Source organism: Schistocerca americana, chromosome 4 (genome assembly GCF_021461395.2).
Source record: "Schistocerca americana isolate TAMUIC-IGC-003095 chromosome 4, iqSchAmer2.1, whole genome shotgun sequence".
In the NCBI taxonomy this organism is placed as follows: domain Eukaryota; kingdom Metazoa; phylum Arthropoda; class Insecta; order Orthoptera; family Acrididae; genus Schistocerca; species Schistocerca americana.
The window spans coordinates 787,442,473-787,468,433 of record NC_060122.1 but is presented as its reverse complement, the minus strand read 5'-3'; the positions used below and the strand labels follow the sequence as shown (position 1 = coordinate 787,468,433).

At 45.4% G+C, this 25,961-nt stretch overlaps 1 protein-coding gene across 1 annotated transcript in view; it reads right to left on the bottom strand.

The window, feature by feature from the left end:
• Nucleotides 1-5,470: 5,470 nt before the first annotated feature.
• The window catches only part of LOC124613800 (solute carrier family 26 member 6-like), a 144,070-nt gene continuing 123,579 nt past the window's right edge, over nucleotides 5,471-25,961 (bottom strand). The window contains exon 9 of the mRNA XM_047142523.1: nucleotides 5,471-5,976. Within this exon, the coding sequence (XP_046998479.1) occupies nucleotides 5,471-5,976 (506 nt within the window). The remainder of the gene's footprint in view (nucleotides 5,977-25,961) is intronic.

The window sequence follows — 25,961 nt, the reverse complement described above, 5'->3', positions numbered from 1 at the left end:
GTACGACAGCAGCCTATGTACGGAAGAATTAGCGACCGTACGGTGCCCTATCTACGTTGACAGCCATGCAACAAGCTTATCGGATAGGGTCTGTTAACATCAATAGCATTGGGACGCCGGTAAAAATCAAGATGCTCAGTGACATGATCAAGGCTGCGGATTTAGACATAGCACTATTACAAGAAGTTCGGGTACTTCCCCCCTCGGACTTTTACGGTTACAACATTTACTGTTCCCCGTGTGACGAGAGGGGCGTTGGCACAGCTATACTATTAAAGGAAGGGATACGTGCAGACGAAGTGGAATATTTGCCTTCTGCCCGTGGTACGGCCGTGACCATGGGTGGAATACGTTTGATCAACATATACGCACCGTCAGGCTCGGATAAGAGAAGGGATAGAGCAGATTTTTACGCCCATGAGGTTACACCGTTGTTCCAGGGACGATACGATGGTTGCATACTCGGCGGCGATTTTAATTGTGTGCTCGATAGAAAGGACCAACAACCTAACTATACTACTAGCCAAGAACTTAGGGAGCTAGTCAACGGGATGGAATTAGTCGATACATGGGACCTGAAGTATCGAAACCAACCGGGATATACATTTTTTACTAGCCACTCCGCGGGCCGTTTGGACCGGATCTACGTTTCAAGGGCGTTAGCAACGTCGACGGTGGACGCAGAAATATGGCCGACGGCATTTACAGACCACGAGGCATATATTTGTACGGTTAACCTTAATAGACAGCAGGTGTGGAGACGGAGGGGTAATTGGAAGATGAACGTCTCCCACCTGCGAGATGCAGAATGCCGACGCATGGTGGAGGACGCGTGGCATGGCTGCCTCCGTCGACGAAATTCTTTCGGTTCTGTCCTGCAGTGGTGGATCGAGTGCGCGAAGCCAGCTTTACGGAGGACGTTAATAGGTTACGGGTAGGAAGTTTCTCAATGGCAGCGCACGACCACTGAGTTTTACTTTACGGCTCTCCGGGAACTGTTAGCTCAACCACCTACACCAGAACGCCAGACGGCCGTCCACCGAGTTAAGGCGGAGCTGGTACAACTTGCGAAGCAGAGGATGGCAGGTACGATGATACGCGCGAGGTCGCAGGATTTCCTGCCCAACGAGGTTCCCTCGATGCATTATGTGATAAAGGAAAGACGAAGAGGACGCAGGAATTTAATACATGAGATCGATCTCGGCGATGGCCGTCGTTTTACAACACAGAGGGGCATAGCACAGGCGTTCACGGATCATTTTAGCAGATTCTATGCGAGCAACGGGGAGGGTCAGAGGGAGCTGGGGAACGTCCTGGAAGAGATCCCAGACGCGACGAGTGTGAACGGGGAAGCGGACGGGTTATCTGAAATTACGTGTGAAGAGCTGGAGGAAGCGATTACACGAGGTGCTTGCAACAAGTCCCCAGGTCCAGACGGATTCCCGTTGGAATTTTACCGTGCCTTTGTGACCATTATGACACCGATGTGGCTATGTATGTTTAATGAGCTTCTGCAGCAAGAAGTACCGGTTCACATTCAATTCACGGAAGGGCTCATGATACCAATACCGAAGCCCCGTGGTGGCAAACGGCCTTGTGATTATCGCCCCTTGACCCTCCTTAATAGTGACTACAAGATCTTCATGCGCATCCTGGGAAGTCGTATCAAAAAGTCGCTGGAGAATCGAATACATGCCGATCAGACTTGTCTTGGCGGCATCAGTAATATCCACACAGCCTTGGGAGACTATCGTGACGTCGTCGCCCTCGCGGCTGCATGCCGCCTCCGGGGGGCGATGGTCGCAGTAGATTTCGATCATGCTTTTGATCGCGTGGATCATGTGTACCTCGCGGCGGTGATGAATAGGATGGGTGTCTCGCCATTATTGACCAATGCTGTGATGCGTTTGTTGCACGGCACCAGATCAGCGATGGCGGTCAACGGAGGGAGAACTGAGTATTTTAAGATCTTAAGATCAGTGAGACAGGGTTGCCCCTCGTCGATCCTCCTTTATGCAATCGCCTTAGAACCGTGCCTCGCAGGCCTTCGCCGCCGTCTTAGCGGGATCTCCCTACGGCAATTATCATTCAAATGCAGAGCATACGCGGATGATATTGTGTTCCTCGTACGGAATGAGAGGGAGACTCAAACAGCACTGGATTGGCTACAGACGTATGGGATGGCAGCTGGAAGTGTGGTCAACTACCGAAAATCACAATTCATGCATGTGGGGCGTGGACTAGAACCAGGAACGGAAGGACCCTTACCTGCGGTGGAAACCCTCCGCTGTTTGGGTCTCACCTTTCATAAAGAGACAGCGAGAACGGCTGCGGACAACTACCGAAGATTGTTACTCAGAGTCCGCACGGCAGTACGACTAAATGCCCTACGGTCGATGGATATGCTGCAGCGAGTGTTACTCGTCAACCTTTATCTCGCGCCCATGATGTGCCACCTGGCACACCTTCTCCCCTTGACGCGCACGATGGCTATGAGGATTCAGGCGGCTTTTGGGTACTATGTGTGCCTGGGACAACTCTTTAAGTTACAGTACAACACGCTTACCCTCCCAGCGCGAGAGGGGGGGCGTTGGTTTAGTGAACGTGCACGAGAAGGCGCGTGCCATGTATATTAATACTATGCTCAAACGGTGGCGCAACAGGAATCACTCGCTTACGGGGACGATCATCGAAGAACTCGTACCCACATCGCATCTTCCTCCAGTCAGTGTCGGCCATATACCACCCCCTTTAACGTATGTGCGCACGTTCCTCGTGGAACACAGTTACGTTCGAGAGCGTTTACCGACGACCCGACAGTCGACATCGAAGGACGTGTACCATCTGCTTCTTCGACAGATCGCCCGGAATAGGGTGGAACGTAAACATCCAGCTGTTAATTGGCACGTGGTGTGGCGCACGGTCCACCACCCCCACCTACCTACATCTGTCAGGTCAACATGGTACATTGTCGTCAACAGAAAATACCCTACAAATGATAAAAAGTACGCAATACATTTGGCGGATTCGCCCTTGTGTCAGCAATGCGGCGTGCTGGATACGGACGACCATCGGCTGGTCTGCGGCGGGGCATTGGCTGTCTGGACTCTCGCAAGAAAGATAATAGCGTTCATGCGGCGCACTATCTATACAGCCGTTTGTTCTGACATAGTATTTTTTCCAGAGGAAACGTATTTTCCGCGTCATAAGACGAACGCAGTGGCGTGGATCACAGGTATGACGGTCCATTACATCTATAGAGACACACGTACGAACTTACTGAACGTCCTGGATTACTGGCAATACTTGCAAGATGGACACACGAAACTATTACGGCTACAAAAGTACAAGGATTGGTATGCCAATTTCCTGGTAACGCTATTTGCGGACCCGCCATACACTTGGGGTGTGCCGGGTGCGCAAAGATGAGCGGCGGTGCTTTCGTTGTGAAGCCGACCAAGTAATGTGATCGACTAAGAACACTATGCGAGTATGCGACCTACGAAAAACTCACGCTTGAACAGTTAGCAATTGGATGTATTTCAAATTTTGTTTTCATATCCATAAATACTTTTCTTTAGGGTGCCGGAGGTGGCCCCATTTTGATTTTGTTGTTATTTCATGCTGCATGATAGGACGGCAGCGAGGTTCCTTCCAGGACAGTTATCATGTGTCAGGACGTACTATGTTTATTTTGTGAATAATAAAGGTTTCTGTTTCTCCTTTCTCTTACCTTCCTTCATATTAAAACAAAAAAACAAAAAAAAACAAAAAAAAAGTTGGTAGAGGACTTGCCTGCGAAAGGCAAAGGTCCCGAGTTCGAGTCTCGGTCCGGTAAAAAAAAAAAAAAAAAAAAAAAGGTGGTAGAGCACTTGCCCGCGAAAGGCAAAGGTACCGAGTTCGAGTCTCGGTCGGGCACACAGTTTTAATCTGCCAGTAAGTTTCATATCAGCGCACACTCCGCTGCAGAGTGAAAATCTCATTCGCGTTTTATGTTTTTGTTATTGGCTTTAACTGCCGGGTGCCTTAGTAGTGGTCCTTTAAGCATTATGTATTGCGTTCCATGTCCCTGACATCGTGACGAAACAAAGAGCATCCCTCCACCTCCCCGATTTTACTTTTAAGCCTAACCTGCAATGCGCTCTGGTTCGGGTTGGTTAGTAACAAGCCCCCCCCCCCTCCCCCCGTCAATCTGCCCCATACGTTAATAGCCGCCTCCGTTATGTTTGTTGAATTCGGTGTTGTTAACGAATTTATTGTTTAAAGGCTCCCCCCCCCTCCCCGGCAATCTGCCCCATACGTTAATAGCCGCCTCTGTTAGGTTTGTTGAATTCGGTGTTGTTAAGGAATTTATTGTTTAAAGGCCCCCCCCCCCCTCACCGGCAATCTGCCCCATACGTTAATAGCCGCCTCTGTTATGTTTGTTGAATTCGGTGTTGTTAACGAATTTATTGTTTAAAGGCCGAATTCTTGAAATATGTTTTTATCTTGCCTATCATCTTGCGAGGTGGTATATGTGTAATGTAGAGCATGTAGTATATTTTATGTAAGTCTACATTTTATGGGTTTTATTTAAATAGTCATTTTAGGTTATAACGTTGCCACCCTTCCACCGTAAGAGTCCCTAAAAAAGAAAAACAAATTGCACTTTCGGCGGCAAATAATTTGAGTATTGTACCATTTCCATTCCTCTTACGGGGTGCATAGTTTACGTGTTTGTGTGAGTTGCTAAAAATTTAGTTTAAAGTAATCTGGTGTGTTGCAGATTTGCACCACCATACTGTTTCAGAGGTCGTTGTGAGCGGTCGTGACTACGGCAGTGTTGAAATGGAGCAGGCAAGCTTCTCAGCCCAAAGGCCATACTGTTAATATTGTTCTTTCTGCCTCTAAATAAAATTGTAACTTGATGTTTCGAGGGTGCTTTTCCTGCTTATAATCTTATATCTGTTTCTGAAAAAGCTTTTAGGAATAAAATTCACATTTGTTAAAAGTAATTTTATTTTCCATCAGTTACTTCGTGACAACTACTTCCACGGTCACCTAGTGTGATTAAATGTGTTAATGTTCTTGATGAATCGCTAGTAAATAAAGTAAATTCTTTAAGAAAAGATTTTGAAAGTGTAAATTTACGGTTCAGATATCAGATTAACAAGACATATGAACTTTTCTCTATAAACTTTATTTTGCTTCCAAGGGTATACATTTCATTAGTCAAAAGTCTTGCTGTACATGAAGTCGCTAATACAGTTTCTCTTTAAAACAAATTATCTAAAATGTTACAAAGGTAAACATTATAAAAATAGGCTTCTTATATTCGAAATATACGGAAGATCAAAGGAATCCATACAGTCCGTAACTGATCCTCGAACAGGAGTCTTTCTCTTCTGCGGATAACCGACGGTTATTCTCTACAGAACTGACGCTGCCCCGTTATTCAGTGATGCCCGTTATACGTGATTATAGCCAGACATCAGTCTTCTCCTTCTTCTTCCCTGACTCCGCCGATCATCCGCACGGCGGCGTCCACGCTGAGCACCGACTCGAGCGAGTAGAGGGGCTGCTGCAGCACGAGCACCATGGTGACGTCGATGGCCTCGTAGATGGCGGCGAGCAGCTCGAGGCTCCTGGCGGACGAGAAGTCGCAGGAGGTGACGGTGGAGAGGTCGAGCACGACGTGCGTGAGGCGGCGCGGCTGCGGCGCGGCGCCGGCGCGCACGCGCCACTGCGGCGTCGCCGCCTGCTCGGCGCGCTCCAGCAGGTCGCGCTGCTGGGCGGAGTCCGGCTCGGCGGCCAGCGCCAGCCGCTGCAGCTCCAGCACCCTGGCCGGCTCCACGCCCACCGCGCCGAACACCTGCTCGCGCAGCTCGTCCCGGCTGGGGAACGCCAGCGCCGCGCCGGCCAGCAGCCGCACTACGCGCACGCCGGGCCGCTCCACGGCGGCCGCGTTGCCGTCCAGTTCCACGTACGCCGGGGGCCCTGCGCGTACAGTGACCGTACAAAGTGAGCGAGAACTCGGAAGCGCAAAACGAGAATTGTGTCAGCAACATCTCTTTGCACTTCGAGTCACACGATTCTGGGATGGCGCTCGTATAGCGCTTAGCGTATTTTGAAAATTATTACTTTGTCCCTCCTTTCAAGACACAAACGTCCATAATGCCAATTCCCACACCTTCTACCCCTCTGCAAGTGTGCTACATGGCTCTGTCCTCTCCTCTCCCCTCTCCTCTACCTCCTGTACACGGCAGATATGCCCCCCCCCCCCTCCAGTACACCTCTTGCAATATGCCGATGACACCGCATTCCTCGCCCTCGCTCCTACCCTCCAACGGTCCCAACGCCTTCTCCAGAATCACCATGACCTTTTTGCCACATGGTGTAACCAGCGGCTCCTGACAATCAATCCTTCCAAGACCCATGCAATCATCGTAGGTCGTACCACTCGCTCCTTCCGGGTCCTGAATTTCTCCCTTACCATCTGCGCCCATCCTGTCCGCCTCTCCCCCAGTCTCACCTACCTTGGCCTCACCATTGACCGTCACCTCACCTGGATCCCTCATCTCCGCTCCATCCAATCCAAAGCCCACAACCGCCTCCGACTCCTCAAACTCCTCTCTGGCCGGAAATGGGGGTTGCACCCTTCTACCATCCTCCACACCTACAAATACTTTATCCGCCCCATCCTCTGTTATGCCAGTCCCGCCTGGATAACCGCCCCCCCCCCCCCAAATTCTATAAGTCCCTCCAGATCCTTGAGTGTCATGCACTCCACCTCGCCTTCTATATACGCCTCCTGTCCCCCATGCGGATCCTCTATGACCTCATTCCTTTCTCCAATCTGCTCCTATTCCTCGAACATATCCGCATACTCTACACCTCCCGCCACCTTGATCCCCTTCACCCCCTGGTTGCTCCTCTCCTCTCCCATCCCCACCCCCTGCCACGCCTTCGCCGTTCTGTCCCCCCTACCCTCCATCTCTACACCCTTCATCTCCTTTTCCAAGGTGGCATCCATCAACTCCCCCTCCCAGATGATGCCCTCTCTCCCTCCATTTATCCCTCCTATCAACTCTGATCCTCACCCCCGCTCCTTTCCTCCGCCCTTTTCCTGAGCTCTCTCTCCCCCCTTCCATCCTGTGTTTCTCCCCACCAAACCTCTCCCTACATCCCTTCTCCCCCCCTCCCCCCGAGTCCTTTTGTCTTTCCGTCCTCTGCCTTCCCCACTCCCTGTCATGTCTGCCCAGCACCCCCCACCCCTCTTATGGGTCCTCATCCTCCATCGCCTCCTTCCCCCCTCCCCTCTTCGTTTTTCCTCTCCTTCCCCCCTTTTATTTTTCCCATCATCTCTCCAGTTTCCCCCACCTGCTCTCGACTGTGGTATGTCATATTTTAGTGCAGTGTTACAGTGACTGTTCAGTGTTGTTTCGTCTTTTCCCGTGTTGCGAACAGAAACCATGCTGTCGCTGGGTGTGAATTTTATGTCTTTTGCGAACAGAAACCAGACTGTCACCGTTTTCTTTTTTTAATTGTCTGTCTAGTATTTTACCTGTCTGCTTCATCTGTATTTTATTAGTATCATCATCCCTTTGTTCTATGTTTTAAGTTCCACGATTTTTTCGCCATGTTACCCTTTGTCTTTGATTTTGTCGCCTGTTTTTTATTATATATTATCTTCTCCTTTTCTTAAAACAAAGTCTATAGGCTGAAGAGTGGCATACTAAGCTGCTGCCAGCCCGCCCCCTTCGGGTGTAATCGAAATACAATAAAGGAAAAATTCAAGACACTGTCCATTCCGTTCAACAGCTCTTTATAAAACCCCGACGACCCCCCTAAAAGTCGATTAAGACAGAATATCATAACACGAAGTAGGGAAGAGTTATCTTGGCAAATACGACATGTTTGCCGATAAGCTAACACCAAGACATTTTGATAACAACATCATTATACATCATTGAGAGTTTTTGTTATGAAAAGAGGAGGAAGAAACCTCAGATTTAATTAATGGACAAATATCCAAGTGATCATTGCAATTAATGTCTTGAAAACTAAGTCCAAGGTGATGTTAGTCAGAGATAACTTTTATGTGGAAGAGAGCTGTAAGCGCAACGAAGAAATTCAATGCGCCTACAATACTCTTTCACAGATGAAGTCGCTTGCTGGCTCTCGTCCTGTAAAGACGTGCGAGAACAACCCTTGTCTTAGTTATTGAGAGTACGGAACGCGACGAGATTGTTTTACGTTAAGAATTGTTTCTTGCGTGACGTGATTCACGAACTTCGGAAACTGATTTTCTAAGCAAAGACAGGAACAGATAGACGCGTTTATCCGTGCATAAGGGATTGATTGAACTTTATTGACGAAACTAGTGAATATGGGACCTGACTTTCAAATAGTTGGAACTAAAAGAAGAGTGGATAGTATATCAAAGGACTACACTCAATTACTCTCGAGTAGGACACAATTACACGACTTCACGAAGATAATACAATTACGCTGAAGGGTCAAGTTGTCGTAATTGTCAAGAAACTCAATTTTAATATAACTGACTTTACCAACCAACTGCGTGTGCGTGTGGTGCGAAAGTTCTAAAGTATTTACTGGCCAAGGAACAATACACTGTTCGTTCCAAGTGAAATATCAAGCGTTGACTACATTATTAAGTGATTTAATCAATGATAGTTAACCAACGACTGTTCAGCAGGGACAATTTAATCTGAATATCAAAATACCTACTTCATTAATTAAAAAGAGAACTTTTGAATTTTTTTTTAACATTACGGCGTAGGTTTACTCAGATGTGATCAAAGAGTATCTGTGGATCTCGCTTCATACAGGTTCAACAACTCCATAGCAACGAGACAACAACCTAAGAGAAGATTGATAATTACAATGTTTCCTCGTAATTGGTGGTGTGTACCATGCGGATGAGATAAGATTTAACAACTACTGCATATCCGGGCAATGAATCATTCAATCTTAAATCACAAGAAGAATCCATCGTACGAGTTCGCATTTCTGTCTCCCGTTCACCAACGGGGACCTACGTCATCGCGCATCGTGTCTCAACTCCACTGCGAGAGCTGTGGCAGCAGCAGCTCTACGGCGTCGACAATATCAGCACGCGGCTGGAGTGCGGGGACGCCACATCTTCCAAGTCCTTTGCTGTCTCTGACAGAATTACAATGTCATCGGCGCACCTTATGTGTAGTCGAATTAAGTTGGGTGATGCTGAGGGAATTAGATTAGGGAATGAGACACTTAAAGTAGTAAAGGAGTTTTGCTATTTGGGGAGCAAAATAACTGATGATGGTCGAAGTAGAGAGGATATAAAATGTAGACTGGCAATGGCAAGAAAAGCGTTTCTGAAGAAGAGAAATTTGTTAACATCGAGTATAGATTTAAGAGTCAGGAAATCGTTTCTGAGAGTATTTGTATGGAGTCTAGCCATGTATGGAAGTAAAACATGGACGATAAATGGTTTGGACAAGAAGAGAATAGAAGCTTTCGAAGTGTGGTGCTACAGAAGAATGCTGAAGATTAGATGGGTAGATCACATAACTAATGAGGAGGTATTGAATAGAATTGGAGAGAAGAGGAGTTTGTGGCACAACTTGACTAGAAGAAGGGATCGGTTGGTAGGACATGTTCTGAGGCATCAGGGCATCACCAATTTAGTATTGCTGGGCAGCATGGATGGTAAAAATCGTAGAGGGAGACCAAGAGATGAATACACTAAGCAGATTCAGAAGGATGTAGGCTGCAGTACATACTGGGAGATGAAGGAGCTTGCACAGGATTGGGTAGCATGGAGAGCTGCATCAAACCAGTCTCAGGACTGAAGACCACAACAACAACATACTTCGTTCCTACTGACTGATTACCTTCAGAAGTACCCTGAAACTATGTATACACCGTTTAAAGACTTACTAACAATTTGATAGCTGGAACTAAATTTGGCTTTAAGCTGAGAAAAGCAATGTTATTGTGCTTTCTTGCCACACTACCTTTGCTTAGATTCCACTTGTTTTACATTTCTTTGGTAACGATATAAGAGGTGACAGCCAACAATATTGTCTTACGTTCTCTGATGCATTTACCTCTATTGCGGAATTTCTGCTCTAATTAATTACGTAACATTGTACAAGGTAACGAAGTGTCATGAAGAAACAACGAATTTCGAACTTCGAACTTATTACAGAAAATACAGTACGCGATTTGCACCACCTACTTGTCCATTAATATTTTGAATTTTTCATTATTTACTGTTCTGCTTTTTACAGACAAGTATCTACAACATACCACCTACTGCACTCCCCTGACTGAAGCCCTCATGAGTTCAACTCGATTTCTAAACTGAAGGAAACACTTCACGTCATTCGCTTCGGAACTGCTACAATTTCGTCGGGCAATAGACAGCGCCGCTTGAACTGTCAACCAACTGGCACTGCTAAGAGTGTCCTACGATTTCCACATCGCTGGCACCGGCCTATACACAATACTGGTGACTCCTTTGAAGATCAGTAAAACTTTTAAACAAGTATCTATTTTGTAAGAGCTGCAAATAAATGGCAGCCACTATTAAAGTTCCCAACCCCCTATTAGGATCTCTGAAAATTGATCGTAATTTAACGGAATTATGAGTCAAACTTGACTGTGGAGTGCTGTAAAGTCATAACTTGTGAATTCCGGATTTTCTGTGCAAACTGCGACTTAATGAATAACTAAATTCGGCGCAGTATACAGGGTGATTCAAAAAGAATACCACAACTTTAGGAATTTAAAACTCTGCAACGACAAAAGGCAGAGCTAAGCACTATCTGTCGGCGAATTAAGGGAGCTATAAAGTTTCATTTAGTTGTACATTTGTTCGCTTGAGGCGCTGTTGACTAGGCGTCAGCGTCAGTTGATGCTAAGATGGCGACCGCTCAACAGAAAGCTTTTTGTGTTATTGAGTACGGCAGAAGTGAATCGACGACAGTTGTTCAGCGTGCATTTCGAACGAAGTATGGTGTTAAACCTCCTGATAGGTGGTGTATTAAACGTTGGTATAAACAGTTTACAGAGAATGGGTGTTTGTGCAAAGGGAAAAGTTCTGGACGGCCGAGAACGAGTGATGAAAATGTAGCACGCATCCAGCAAGCATTTGTTCGCAGCCCAGGAAAATCGACTCGCAGAGCTAGCAGAGAGCTGCAAATTCCACAATCAACTGTATGGAGAGTCCTACGAAAAAAGGTTAGTTATGAAACCTTATCGTCTGAATTTGGTTCAAGCACTGTCTGCAGCTGATAAGATGGATCGGCCGCCAGGCAGCCCGTGACAGAGCACTTCATCACTAGCCTCCAAGAAGCCCTGATCTTACCCCCTGCGATTTTTTCTTATGGGGGTATGTTAAGAATATGGTGTTTCGGCCACCTCTCCCAGCCGCCATTGATGATTTCAAACGAGAAATAACAGCAGCTATCCAAACTGTTACGCCTGATATTCTACAGAGAGTGTGGAACGAGTTGGAGTATCGGGTTGATATTGCTCGAGTGTCTGGAGGGGGCCATATTGAACATCTCTGAACTTGTTTTTGAGTGAAAAAAAGCCTTTTCAAATACTCTTTGTAATGATGTATAACAGAAGGTTATATTATGTTTCTTTCATTAAATGCACATTTTTAAAGTTGTGGTATTCTTTTTGAATCACCCTGTATTTTGAGAGCCTGGACCATGAATTGAAAGGGATCGGGTTGTGGAATATTTTAGCGAGTAGTCATAAACAGAGGACATCCGCTCGTAAGATTTTCGGAAACAGGATTGGTTCAATGCCATAAGCTGATTATTAATAGAGATTGTCTTTGCATGTGGATAACTTCAGATTAGTGGGGACTTCGTGGTTATTATGTGTCAAAGGAGTAACAATACATCGTTATGTTCGTTCGAAAACTATTCGTCATTTAAAAGCAAAGTTAACCTGACAATAGAAAACTTTTGACGCACCCTATACAATCGTTTAGTGTTCTACGACACATCATCCAGTCGAGAATCATTAGTCCTTTCCTAACAGGGTAGGGGTGAGTACTGGCGCAGAAAAAGTTATTACTAAAAGGTGAATTCATAAGTCACACTCACCCCTGAGTGTACAATGTTCAACGTTTTGCGATAGTGTCAAGAGCGTAGCGACTGGATCAATGAAGTGTGGAACCGTGTGCTATTTTCGGATGAGAACCGATTGAGTCTGCGTAGTCATTCTAGACGTACCCTCATATGGCGACTGATGGGAACAGACAGCGCACCAAGGAAAACTGTCGAACATAATTGATTTGATGATCGAGGTATTATGTTGTGAGGAGGCATAACGTTGCATGGACGTACTGACCTCCAGGTCTTTGAACAAGGTCAGTTATTGTGAGACTCTGCTCCTTCCCCACGTGCGGCTTTTCAGGGGGGCGAATTCGGCCCTGACTTCATTTTTATGTATAACGAGGCGCCACAGCATCGAGCATCGCAGATGGAGAAGCTGTTCGAAAAAGAGGATATTCGAAAACGGACTGGTCTGTCCGTTTCCCCGACTTCAGTCCCATGGAACACATGTGGGACATGTTGAAGAGGCGTACTGCGGCACACCCACATGAACCAGCCGTCTGCCGCGATGGTGGAGGAACGGAAAGTCATGCGACAGGAGCTGCTTACCAACTTTATGACCAGCATGGGGGCACGTCGCAGAACATGCACTGCTGCCCAATGTGGTCACACGCCCTATTAAGATCCATGTCCCTCTTTTGCATTGACCAGGGCACCATCGTAAATCAATGTAATCTCGGTGTAATTATCAAAATCGAATAAAAGTGTCATTTCTGCTCCACCCATTGCGAATTTCTTTCAGTTGTCTCGTGTGCCATATTGTAAGAGTTTTTCTATATAAGGGCCAAGTTTCAGCGAGCAATGAGTGTCATCATGCGAAAGTTACTTATGCATACGAGAGTATATAACGCTCATTTAGTCCACTTGGATGATAGATCGGCCGGCCGAAGTGGCCGTGCGGTTAAAGGCAATGCAGTCTGGAACCGCAAGGCCGCTACGGTCGCAGGTTCGAATCCTGCCTCGGGCATGGATGTTTGTGATGTCCTTAGGTTAGTTAGGTTTAACTAGTTCTAAGTTCTATGGGACTAATGACCTCAGCAGTTGAGTCCCATAGTGCTCAGCGCCATTTGAAACATTTTGATGATAGATAGATAGATATTCAGCGATCACAGGCCCTGCAGACAACGCGCTGCTTCCACAAACTGCCTCCATTCCTTCCTGTTTTGTGGCCGGTTCCTCCAGGTGTCTTCAATTCCCAGGGCTGCTAGGTCCTTCGCCAGGTCGTCCATCCAGCGCTGCCTTGGTCGTCCAATGGGGCGTTTGGTGTTTGGTTTCCCCGCTAGTGCCATCTTCGCCTGTCTTCCTTCTGGCATACGGGCTACATGGCCCACCCGTTGTATTCTGTTCCTCTTTATCTTCTGCAGGATAGCTGGTTGTCGCATCAGAAGGTAGATTTCCTCGTTTTTCCTCCTCCTCCATTCTCCGTTATCTAAAAATGGTCCCCATATCTTCCTCATTACCCTTCTTTCAAATATTAATAGTTTTTCCCTTTCTCGCTTAGTCATGCTCCATGTGTCTGAACTTTACATTACTGCTGGGCATATCACTGTGTTGTAGATTTTCATCTTAGCGTTCACTGATATCGATTTGGAGCCAAGCGTCTCTGTAAGGGAATGCATGCATTTCGTTCCCACTGCTATTCTTTCCTTGATTTTCGTTTCTATGTTGCAGTCCGTGGTAAACCAAGATCCCAAGTATTTTAACCGGTCTATTCTCTTGAACCTCTTGCCATCATTCTCATAGATGATCTTATCAGAATTGCGTGACCTGTTCTGTGTTTGCATATTTAGATAATCCTGAGATATTCAACCGTTCCAGAAGATTATTTCAATGAACTGGACAGCAGTGGCTGGAGGAAGAGGAATCTGCGAACGCTAAAACGGAATAAAGTTTCGTGAATAGAGGAACTAGTCAGAAATAGTCATTGCACCATGCTTTTGAGAAGTTCGTTACATATTTAAACGATTTGTTGCACAAATGAACGTCAGTGTGTAGTTTCCACTATGCACAGATTCATTTCTACGCCGCCTACAAACTACAGTAGAAAAAAATTTATGTCTCCAACCAGACGCGATTCATGTCTGCCCAAAACACAGCGTAACTAAAAGGTACACAGGTACACTCATGTTCAGAAAAAAAAAAACAGAACACCTTGAAGGACTAGAGATACAACGTTCATATTCACAGGACATTTACATTAGTATGTTCTGCTGAAATGATTAGCATTTCAGTAACCTCGGTTCAGCATGTGTCCTGTTGCCTAGTAGGCACAGGATTTGCTTGAGTCCTGATAACTTGTTCAATGCGTGATGGCATCGACGCGAATAAGGCGCGAATGGCGTCCTGTGGTATAGACACCGACGCCGCATTCACCTGGTTCCAAGGTCCGTCTCCTGTCCTTGGCATTGGGTCACAACGCTGCACCCATCGTTTCACCATATTCCACACATTTTCACTTCGCGACGAGTCCGGCGATGTGGCGGGCCACAGAAAAAAAAGTTGACATCTTGTGACACCAAGCAGGCAAGAATTTGTGCATCAACATGTGGTCGTGCATTGTCTTGCGGAAGAACGGCGCCTAGGGTGTTGTGCATAAACGGTATGGCTACGGGTCGCAGCGTGTCATTGACGTAGCTCTCACTGGTCACAGCGCCATGGACACGCACCATTGTTGTACCCAATGGCACCCCACACCATAGGGCCTTGAATTGGCGCTGTACGTCTTGTCCGAATGCAGTAACTGTGGTACCGCTCCTCCTGTTCGCGGCGAACAGAACATGGATTCGTCCGAAAACACTATCTGATGCCATTCCTGTCCCCAGCAACATCGTTCTCTGCACCATTTCCGTCTAGCATGTTTCGGAATATTCGTCAAAGGGAGGTGGAGAGGTGGACGTGTAGTTTGTTACAGCGTTGCACTTATAAGAAAACTGCAACCTTTTCCTCTACTCACTCTCCATCCTGCGAACTTCAGATTATTGGACAACAGGCACATTGAATATTCCAATACTTCCCAAAAGTGTTTGATACAGAGCCACACTGCACACTGTTAACATAGGTCTGAGTATGCAGAATAGTTACTGAGATATGTGAGTGGCTCGAAGACTTAATGCAATACGTCGTCCTGGACGACGAGAGTTCATCAGAGACAGGGATATTGTCGAGATAGTATCATAGTATCGCTTGCGTCCTCTGTATACATACACGATCTGAGGAAAACCGTGGGCAGCAATTGCTACTATTTGCTGATGATGCTGTGGTGTATGGGATGGTGTAGTGTAGAGTGAGTGTAGCAGGATGCAAAATGACTTAGAGAAAATTTCTAGTTGGTGTGACGAATGGTGGCTTGCTCCAGAGCTCGAAAAATTTACTGTGTGGTTATAATTAAACTTTCGCTACTTGAGAGGGCTCCCATTAATTTTTGTGGAAACATTTTTAGGCACATGCGGAAGAGACATAACGTCGATGAAGAAACAATACCGCGTAACTGACAAATTTGCAGATTTTTCGTTTTTCAGTCATATGATGTCGTTGACCGTGCGCACATCTGCTCTTAACGCCATAATGCCGAATTTTTAATTATTTACCATGAAAAAAATTATCCAAAACAATACCGCGTATGTGACACAGCAAATAAACAGATGGCAATACCGCAGAACCGTAGAGAATTAAATACCGCGTACGTACAATCTATGGATACTGTAAACAATACAGTGCAGCCACAGCACATTGTTACTGCCTTATTACGTATTTAACAGTGCTCGAAGGTAGTTCCATGCTAGTAGCTTCATTCGTGATAATGGACAGCGATATAGATGACGATCTTTTTACTGAAGAAGAAATCGTTTCTCAGCTTATGAAATCGGAGAATTGTTCCGGAGAGTGACTGACAGCGGTAAGAAACTTGTTTTATTATTCATCTTTGTTAGTAGCACCGCAAGTGTCTTATTGTGATATAAATCAGAACGCCCCCACTTCACTCGTTCTGTGCTTTATTCGTTTCTGCCAAAGATTTCTAGACTGTCCGCTTTCTTCTAGGATCTACCGTAAATACGGAACAAACAACAGGCGAGAAAAGTCGTAACGCTGAAGTTACATTTACCGAAGAAGAATTAATTTCGTATATGGGGTTCTCGGTTACGTTCCTGCAACATCTAATGACGCAGATAAATTTTCTTGGGATTATTGTTAATAGCATTACTGATGCCGTCGTTCTCATAAATACATGAAGTTGAGCTTCATCTTTGTCTGCTTAAATTAATTTATAAATATTTTTCCGTCTAGGAACTTCAGTGGCTGTATCAAACAATGCTCAAAATGAAACCACAGTCACAGTTTCCACTACAGACGACAGTACTTCACACTCATTGCTATGCGATGGTGTTCATTGTTTGCCAAACAGTCTGGATAAGTTATCGGAAGATCACGGGAGCAATAATGATGCTGACAGTGACGGCCAAGAATTTTATGGTGAGGTAATCAGTGACAGGGAAAGGAAGTCTAAACCACATTCTGAAGATCGGAATAAAAATGCCAATAAAATTCTGAGAATGCGTGGACAGTCGTATATTGGATAGAAAAGAACTCTTGGGATTAAAGAATGGACTATCTGATATTGGCTGGGTTATTCCACACATGGGATGAGTCCTGATACAGAATCGTCACGACCTCGAATCAAACAGACGAAGACGAAAGATGAGAGAACCTTCATGAAAGAACTCCTGGACTCTATTCCGAAGCTTCCGTCGCATCATTGCAGGAAATCCTCCTCCAAGTTGTACCTTGACCCTATTTTACAACCCAAACAACAGCTGTGTGGACTCTATGTGGAAAAATGTCATGCGGAGAAGGTTTCACCATTAAGTCGGGCTACCTTTAACTTGATTTTAGAAGATGGTAATATTAACTTATTTTCCACCAAGAAAGACCATTGCGACTTGTGTTGTAGTTACAGGCTTGGTAACGTGAGTGAAGACGTGTGGAAGCAACATACAGAACAGAATGAGCAGGCAAGGAGGCAAAAAGATGCTGACAAGAAAGAAGCCCAGCAGAAGCTTTGCTCGGGATATACCATGGATTTACAGGCCGTGAAGGTAGCTCCATTTTTAAGTGCAACTGCAGTTTATTATAAAACAAAGTTGGCTGTTGATAACTTTACAATATGTAATTGCGGAATTCGTGATGCAGTATGTTACTGGTTCGATAAAACGCAAGGTGATTTGGTTGCATCATGTTTTGCCTCATGCATCGTGGACACCCTATCCAGAACAATTAAGGAAAATCCCGTTTAAGTCATTCTGTATTCTGACGGCTGCACATATCAGAACAGATATTATCAACTGCTCTTTTAAAATTAGCAATTGATTTTGGAGTACTGATTACACAAAAGTTTTAGGAGAAAGGCCATACTCAGATGGAATGTGACTCAGTTCACTGTTCCTTTGAGTGCAAGCCTAAAGCACATGAAGTTACACTTCCTAACCAATACGCTTTGATATCTAAAGAAGCGAGAAGAAGCCATAATCATACGCAGTCCATTACCTAGATTATTCCTTCTTCATCAACTACGCAGAGAATAGTTTGTGGCTGTACGACTCAATTAGACCTGGAAGAGCTGTAAAAATGAGCCTACAGTTACCGATCTGAGGGCGCTACAGTACCGCTCAAATGGTATTATTTACTACAAGCGCTAACGAGGTGTGGCAAGAATTACCGAGATGTTTGCTCCCTGAAACTATACAAAGAAAGACTGAAAATCAAGAAATCCAAATGGGATCATTTCCAAAAACTTAAATCTGTTCTTCCTAAAGATTGTCATAGTTATTATGACAACATTCCTTATGACTGAAAATTATCGCGGGGGTAACTGTGTGACGAGTATCAGTGTAGTGTAATTCTCTGTTGCTGCTTTGAGTCTATTAGTGACGTTTAGGATTTTTCCTGAGGAAATGTGCAGATATTATCGGAACTATGTAAACGGTATATTTATTTAAAATGTTTCTATGAAATCTTTCAATAAAAAATGATTAATACTCCAAAACGTGTTCTTACTGGCTTTCTCAGCACCAAATGCCAACACAAATGTGTCAAGTCGTGCCAGGAGACTTACAAACAAATACCGCGTAAGTAACAGATCACGGCATAAATACCGAGACAGTTCCGCGTATGTGCCGTAATTAAGCTTTCTAAAGCGTATTTTTTTTGTTTCACATTTTTATTTGATCCAATATTTCCTTGTAGTGCTACGATGCAAATTTAACACCACTGTGAGATGTATTACGCATTTTCGACACTTTTTTGTCTCTCGTGTAAAATTCTTATTTTGCTACCGGCCAGAGTGGCCGTGCGGCTCTAGGCGCTACAGTCTGGAGCCGAGCGACCGCTACGGTCGCAGGTTCGAATCCTGCCTCGGGCATGGATGTGTGTATGTCCTTCGGTTGGTTAGGTTTAAGTAGTTCTAAGTTCTAGGGGACTGATGAACTCAGCAGTTAAGTCCCATAATGCTCAGAGCCATTTGAACCATTTTTCTATTTTTGATGCTTACGCGGTATTGTTTCTTCGCCGACGATAAGCAGTAAACAACTGAATGAAACGCATTTTAATTTAAACATGAGAGGGAATCATTTGTTAATTGCGCATTGTGGTGGCTGACATTTCGCAATTTTTCACAAACACAACTTTTATTGATGTAAATTCACAAGTTTAATGACTGAACAACAAACGAAAGGTAACAATAACGGTGCCAGTAAAAGTCTCCTTATTGAGGCAAACAAAAGTTCACTTCTAATTTTCCACAAATGTTCGTGGTACACACACACACACACACACACACACACACACACACACACACACGCACATAAACACACACACACACACACACACACACACACACACACACACACACTAGTAACAGTCCAATTCAGAAACGAAGACGTAATCTTCAGCGATCACAGCATACAGCGTGAGCTGAACTTGGTTCTAGACCCTAAATAGCTGCCTCCAGTCAATCGGGTTTTGGCGTAGTGATACTTCCAGCAGGCCGTTGCTCGAGCTCCCCCTGCATGAAGTAGTGCTCGGAATGTCTGTTTCCATTATCTTGTGTGTAAATAGCCTGTGTCCACCATGGTGCTTTTGGTGCGCCTGGGGGATAGACAACCTCGTCCTCTGTCGTGTAATATGGGTTGCCGGCCCTCACGGGCTACCTTGGCTCCGGTATAACACGTACCATGTTTACGTTGCAGGTTACAAACGTTGCTGACTGTGACGACCATGTGCATCCACGACACCCTCGAAGAGCACTAGAGATTGCTCTACTACCACCCGAAATATCTCATATGAAGTGCTGACGACCTCCGTCGCTATGCTCATGTTCAACCTCCAAAATGAGTTAGCGTACCGTTGATAATGTCCTTTAGGTAACCTCCCAGACAGAAATCACACTGCTTCAAATCTCATGATCTTGGTGGCTACGCAGTTTGGAAAGGTTGACCAATGATTCGGTTTCTTCCAAATGTGTTACCGTGTAATCAAGAAACCTCTCGAGCAATACGAGCTCCAAAGCTACTTTATGCATCAAAACAGTTCATTTCAAAGCATCTATTTGCCGTAGATTAGGGATCTTTGTTGGCGAATTAGATGGCAGTAATGTTCACGCTGCATGTACTTGCTCCTTGGGCTACGACATCCCCAACTGAAAATGGACCCGTGAATCGTTCACTATAGACGTCCGATGGTGGTGACAATCACCAAATGTGGTAAGTGTGAGTGATCACTGTCTCAGTGATCGTAAAATATTCTCATCGCTCCACAAAATGTTGCAAGGCCACAAGTCGTCAACTTCAAACCTGCAGGAAAAGAGCAAACTCTACTCGAAAGTCTGAATCACGCCGAAAAAGCTGCTGAGTAACGTGAAGTTTGTACGGATACCATTTTACAATTGTTCGTACCACTTAACGAATGGAGCACCAGTTCGCGCACTGCTTGAAAAACTGACTTTACGTCCAGATTTCTCAGTAATGGCAACAACTGGTGGCTCAATTGGCTGTCGGCGTCTACCAGTTAATTCAAACTTCCGAATCATGATCTTCAACCACGGTGCGAAAAGAGTACCTCTCGGCATTCCTTTGATGAGGCGATACTCGAGAAGAACAGCAGCTCTATTACTGTTGTTTCAATAAAATAGCTTTATGATAAAGCCTTCCTAACCGCCGGCCGCTGGTGGCCGAGCGGTTCTGGCGCTACAGTCTGGAACCACGCGACCGCTACGATCGCAGGTTCGAATCCTGCCTCGGGCATGGATGTGTGTGTTGTCCTTAGGTTAGTTAGGTTTAAGTAGTTCTAAGTTCTAGGGGACTTATGACCTCAGCAGTTGAGTCCCATAGTGCTCAGCGCCATTTGAACCTTCCTAACCTTTCCCAGGCCCAAGTTGAAATTCTGCAACTGTAACGCCAAGTAATTCTCATGTTTCAACACAACGTCTGCGTCCTAGTACCAGCGGCTAACAGGAAGCCATGACACACTGCTAACAACATAAATCCTGTATCGTTCCTATAAAGTTTGGTACCCATACGGTAAACAATTTCCCATCTATATTGGCTCAAGATTACACTACTGCCCATTAAAATTGCTACACCACGAAGATGACGTGCTACAGACGCGAAATTTAACCGACAGGAAGAAGACGCTGTCATCTGCAAATGATTAGCTTTTCAGAGCATTCACACAAGGTTGGCGCCGTGGCGATTCCTACAACTTGCTGACATGAGGAAAGTTTCCAACCGATTTCTCATACGCAAGCAGCAGTTGACCGGCGTTGCCTGGTGAAACGTTGTTGTGATGCCTCGTGTAAGGAGGAGAAATGCGTACCACCACGTTTCCGACTTTGATAAAGGTCGGATTCATGCCTATCGCGATTGCGGTTTATCGTATCGCGACATTGGTGCTCGCGTTGGTCGAGATCCAATTACTGTTAGCAGAATATGGAATCGCTGGATTCAGGAAGGACGCCCGGGGTGGCCAAGCGGTTAAAGGCGCAGCAGTCTGGAACCGCGCGACCGCTATGGTCGCAGGTTCGAATCCTGCCTCGGGCATGGATGTGTGTGATGTCCTTAGGTTAGTTAGGTTTAAGTAGTTCTAAGTTCAAGGGGACTGCTGACCTTAGAAGTTAAGTCCCACAGTGCTCAGAGCCATTTGATTCAGGAAGGTAATACGGAACGCCGTGCTGGACCCCAACGGCCTCGTATCACTAGCAGTCGAGATGACAGGCATCTTATCCGCATGCCTGTAACGGATCGTGCAGCCACGTCTCGATCCCTTAGTCAACAGATGGGGACGTTTGCGAGACAACAACCATCTGCACGAACGGTTTGACGACGTTTGCAGCAGCATGGACTATCAGCTCGGAGACCGTGGCTGCGGTTACCCCTGACGCTGCATCACAGACAGGAGCGCCTGCGATGGTGTACTCAACGACGAACCTGGGAGCACGAATAGCAAAACGTCATTTTTTCGGAAGAATCCAGGTTCTGTTTATAGCATCATGATGGTCCCATCCGTGTTTGGCGACATCGCGATGAACGCACATTGAAGCGTGTATTCGTCATGGCCATACTGGCGTATCACCCGGCGTGATGGTATGGGGTGCCATTGGTTGCACGTCTCGGTCACCTTTTGTTCTCATTGACGGCAGTTTGAACAGTGTACGTTACGTATCAGATGTGTTACGACCCGTGGCTCTACCCTTCATTCGATCCGTGCGAAACCCTACATTTCAGCAGCATAATGCACGACCGCATGCTGCAGGTCCTGTACGGGTCTTTCTGGATACAGAAAATTTTCGACTGCTGCCCTGGCCAGCACATTCTCCACATCTCTCACCAATTGAAAACGTCTGGTCAGTGATGGCCGAGCAACTGACTCGTCACAATACGCCCCTCACTACTCTTGATGAACTGTGGTATTGTGTTGAAGCTGCATGGGCAGCTGTACCTGTACACGCCATCCAAGCTCTGCTTGACTCAATGCCCAGGCGTATCAAGGCCGTTATTACGGCCAGAGGTGGTTGTTCTGGGTACTGATTTCTCAGGATCTATGCACCCAAATTGCGTGAAAATGTAATCACATGTCAGTTCTCGTACAATATATTTGTCCAATGAATACCCGTTTATCATCTGCATTTCTTCTTGGTGTAGCAATTTTAATAGCCAGTATGTGTAATCAAATGGCTCTGAGCACTATGGGACTTATCTTCGGAGGTCATTAGTCCCCTAGAACTTAGAACTACTTAAACCTAACTAACCTAAGGACACCAATTACATCCATGCCCGAGGCAGGATTCGAGCCTGCGACCGTAGCAGTCCCGCGGTTCCAGACTGTAGCGCTTAGAACCGCTCGGCCACTCCGGCTGGCTCGTGAGTAGTGATCGGAACTTTGGGATCTGCACCAGGGAGACACTGAAGCATTTCAGAAATATGCTGCAAGGTTCGTTACCGGTAGCTTCGATTATCACGCGAGTATTACGGAAATGGTCCGTGAATTCAAATAGGAATCCTCGGAGGAATGAAATGGGAATCCCTGGAGGAAAGAAAACGTTCATTTCGCGGAATAATATCGAGAAAATTTAGAGAACCGGCATTTTATGCTGACTGAAGAACGATTGTACTATCGCCGATATACATTTTGCTTACTGATCGCGAAGACAAGATAAGAGAAATTAGGGCTCGTACGAAGACATATAGACCCTCGTTTCTCCTTCGGGCCCTTTCCAATTAGAACAGGAATGGGAACTAATAGTGGTACTTGGTAGACTTCGTCACGCACCGGAAGGTGGCCTGTTGATTACGACGTTCGTTCAAAAAGCAACTCGGATTAGTGCCGGAGTGACAGTGGAGAAGAAGATGATGAAGATGATGATGATGATGATGATGACTGGTTTGTGGGGCGTTCAACTGCTCGGTTATCAGCGCCCGTACAAATTCCCAACCTTTGCTCGGTCCAATCTCGCCACTGTCATGAATTATGATGAAATGATGACGACAACACAAGTACCCAGTCATCTCGAAGCAGGTGAAAATCCCTGACCCCGCTGGGAATCGAACCCGGGCCCTCGTGCTCGGGAAACGAGACCACGAGTTGCGGACGACGGTGGAAGAGCTTGAAGAAAAACTCATCTCTCTCTCTCTCTCTCTCTCTCTCTCTCTCTGTGTGTGTGTGTGTGCGTGTGTGTGTGTGTGTGTTTGTGTGAGTGAGTGAAATATCCCTTCGATCTTGGCAAGGCAAAACTACCACAGAGAAATTGCAGCTGCTTAGCTAACTGAACGAGTCGTACGCAGCGCAGTGAGTAGTTCAAGCGTTTTCAACGAGGGAGACTGCCGGTCGGCGACTATTCCACCCTGGACCATCTTCCACATCATCACTGTCCATAAGGAATCTGCATCACGTGGTCAGATGGTAACCGGGGAAATCTACCAGGGAATCCTAGCACTCATGTGAGACGCAGTGTGCAGGAAAACGTGTCGATTTTGGGAGAACCGGACTTGGATGTTGTATCATGACAATGTTCCGGATCACGCGTTACTCCTTGTGCGCAGCTATCTAGCAAAACACTAAATTCCCGTTGCATCCCATACACCGTATTCTCCGGACACAGCGCAAGCAGTCTTTTTTCTGTTTCCCAAACTTGAAACCACGTTATAAAGGACGTAGATTCCAAGCCGTAGAAGAGATTCAATACAGTGCAATAGGAGATATGTGCGCCATACCAGAAAATCAGTTCCAGGAAGCTCTCGAAAAGTGGGAGAAACAATAAGTACGGTGTATTGTGTGAAAATATCGCTAATTATGACAGATATTTCTTTTTCCTTCTTTCTCTCCTTCTGCTTCATTTATTCTGTACCCATATATTTTGACAATTTAGAATATTTGTTCTTTGGTTTTCTAGTATGAAACTTAAATGCTTTTTGATTTATTAATATTGCTACATGAATCTCTTTATTGTGTATGAAAATGTGTCAATATATGTTTCATTTTCTTTATAATGCATTTTTGAAAAGCGTTGTGTGAAATCAAATGTAATATGCAGCATTGTCGTATTAACAGCGATGCGAGAGCGAATCGATGATTGACAGTCGAAGAGTGACATTACCCGGGGCGTAGCGCCGTGGAGTGGACGGGTGTGTTGTGTAATCGCGCTCGACGGAGGCACACGAGAATCTTTGGCCATGTTGTTATTTTTCGGTCACGCTATAAACTAAATTTAAACATGGACGTTATGAAACAATATGTAAACAGTGAGCTTCATGGAGTACTATAAACAGCAGTGACAATGTTTATTTAAATGGACTGTGATTTTCGTAGCTAGAGACGAGTTGTTTTGCACGTAACTGAGTTGACCGAATTACAGTACAATGAACTTATTATCTTGCGTATGATTCAATGATTTACTGCTCGCACTATAATTTTAACTTTCGCCGTGGGGAGCTATGAACTGTTTGGTAAGTAAGTAAGTGTTGTTTAACGTCCCGTCGACAACGAGGGCATTAGAGACGGAGCGCTAGCTCGGGTTAGGGAAGGATGGGGAAGGAAATCGGCCGTGCCCTTTGAAAGGAACCATCCCAGCATTTGCCTGAAACGATTTAGGGAAATCACGGAAAACCTAAATCAGGATGGCTGGAGACGGGATTGAAGCCGTCCTCCCGAATGCGAGTCCAGTGTGCTAACCACTGCGCCACCTCGCTCGGTACAAATGAACTGTTTGGTACGGGTGGTTCTGGTTTTCGCAATAAATATGAGTTGGCGATCGTTATTGCCAAAATAGCAGATTGTTATTAACGTCGTGATCTCTAGTAAAAGTGCATTGTATACTGCTTCAAAAATGTGTACAGGACATTAGAAAAAAAAACGTGTGTATGGAACGTTGAAATCGCGAACATATAGAAAGCAGATCTACACAGTAACGATTACATCTGCCTTGCCTGTGACTAAAAGAATGCAGGGAAATAGTATTACCCACAGGGGAATCATTTACTAATTAAGAGAATGCATCGGCTACAGTTTTCTGCCTGATAGAGTTACTTCAATTACGCCGCCAGCAGCGATAAGCCAACAACGACGTCTCAATGGAAAGACCGCGCGAAGAGAAGCTGTGTGCCAAACGCTCTCCCTGTACGCTCTTAAAGCATCTCATGCAGTTTCAGCTTTAATTTCTTTCTCTTTCGTGCAAACTTTTCTAAGTATTTGCTTTAAAAAAAAATCTAAATGTTGAAAGTGTGTTTGCAATCAGTGTTGACATTGTTGAATCCTCTCTTAATAGTAGTTGTTACTATTTAGTTTCTATATCTTATTCATTCATCTTATTGTAGTTGTTACTGCACGTGTTTTACGTATTCTCTGGAAGGGTGTGTTTTTACGGATATTAACAGCGTTTTTATTAGGCACATTTGTGTGTGATTATTGTGGTATGCTCCAGCCCACGTTATGTTCTGCCCATCATTAAATTCTGAGCACCGACCGATGACAGTTAGGTGGCTCGTCCGTTATTCGTGCAAGGCACGCTATAGGTGGGAATTTCGAATCAGAGCTAGCAGCTACGTAAAATGTGTTTACATTCAGTAAGACTTCATATTACGACTTACTCATGACCTAGAGCGAGTTTATTTGGCTCTTACAGTTAAAACTGTACAAAATTATAACAATTTCCTTCATTATTTACAAACTGATTTACGGGAGTTTCGTGTTTCGATTTTTGTTGCGAAACTCCGACGTGGTTACTTCCGTTAAGGTCGGAGAAAAACGGTTTTTTTTTTTGGTTAAATAATCGAGTTTCGCGATCAAAATTACGCA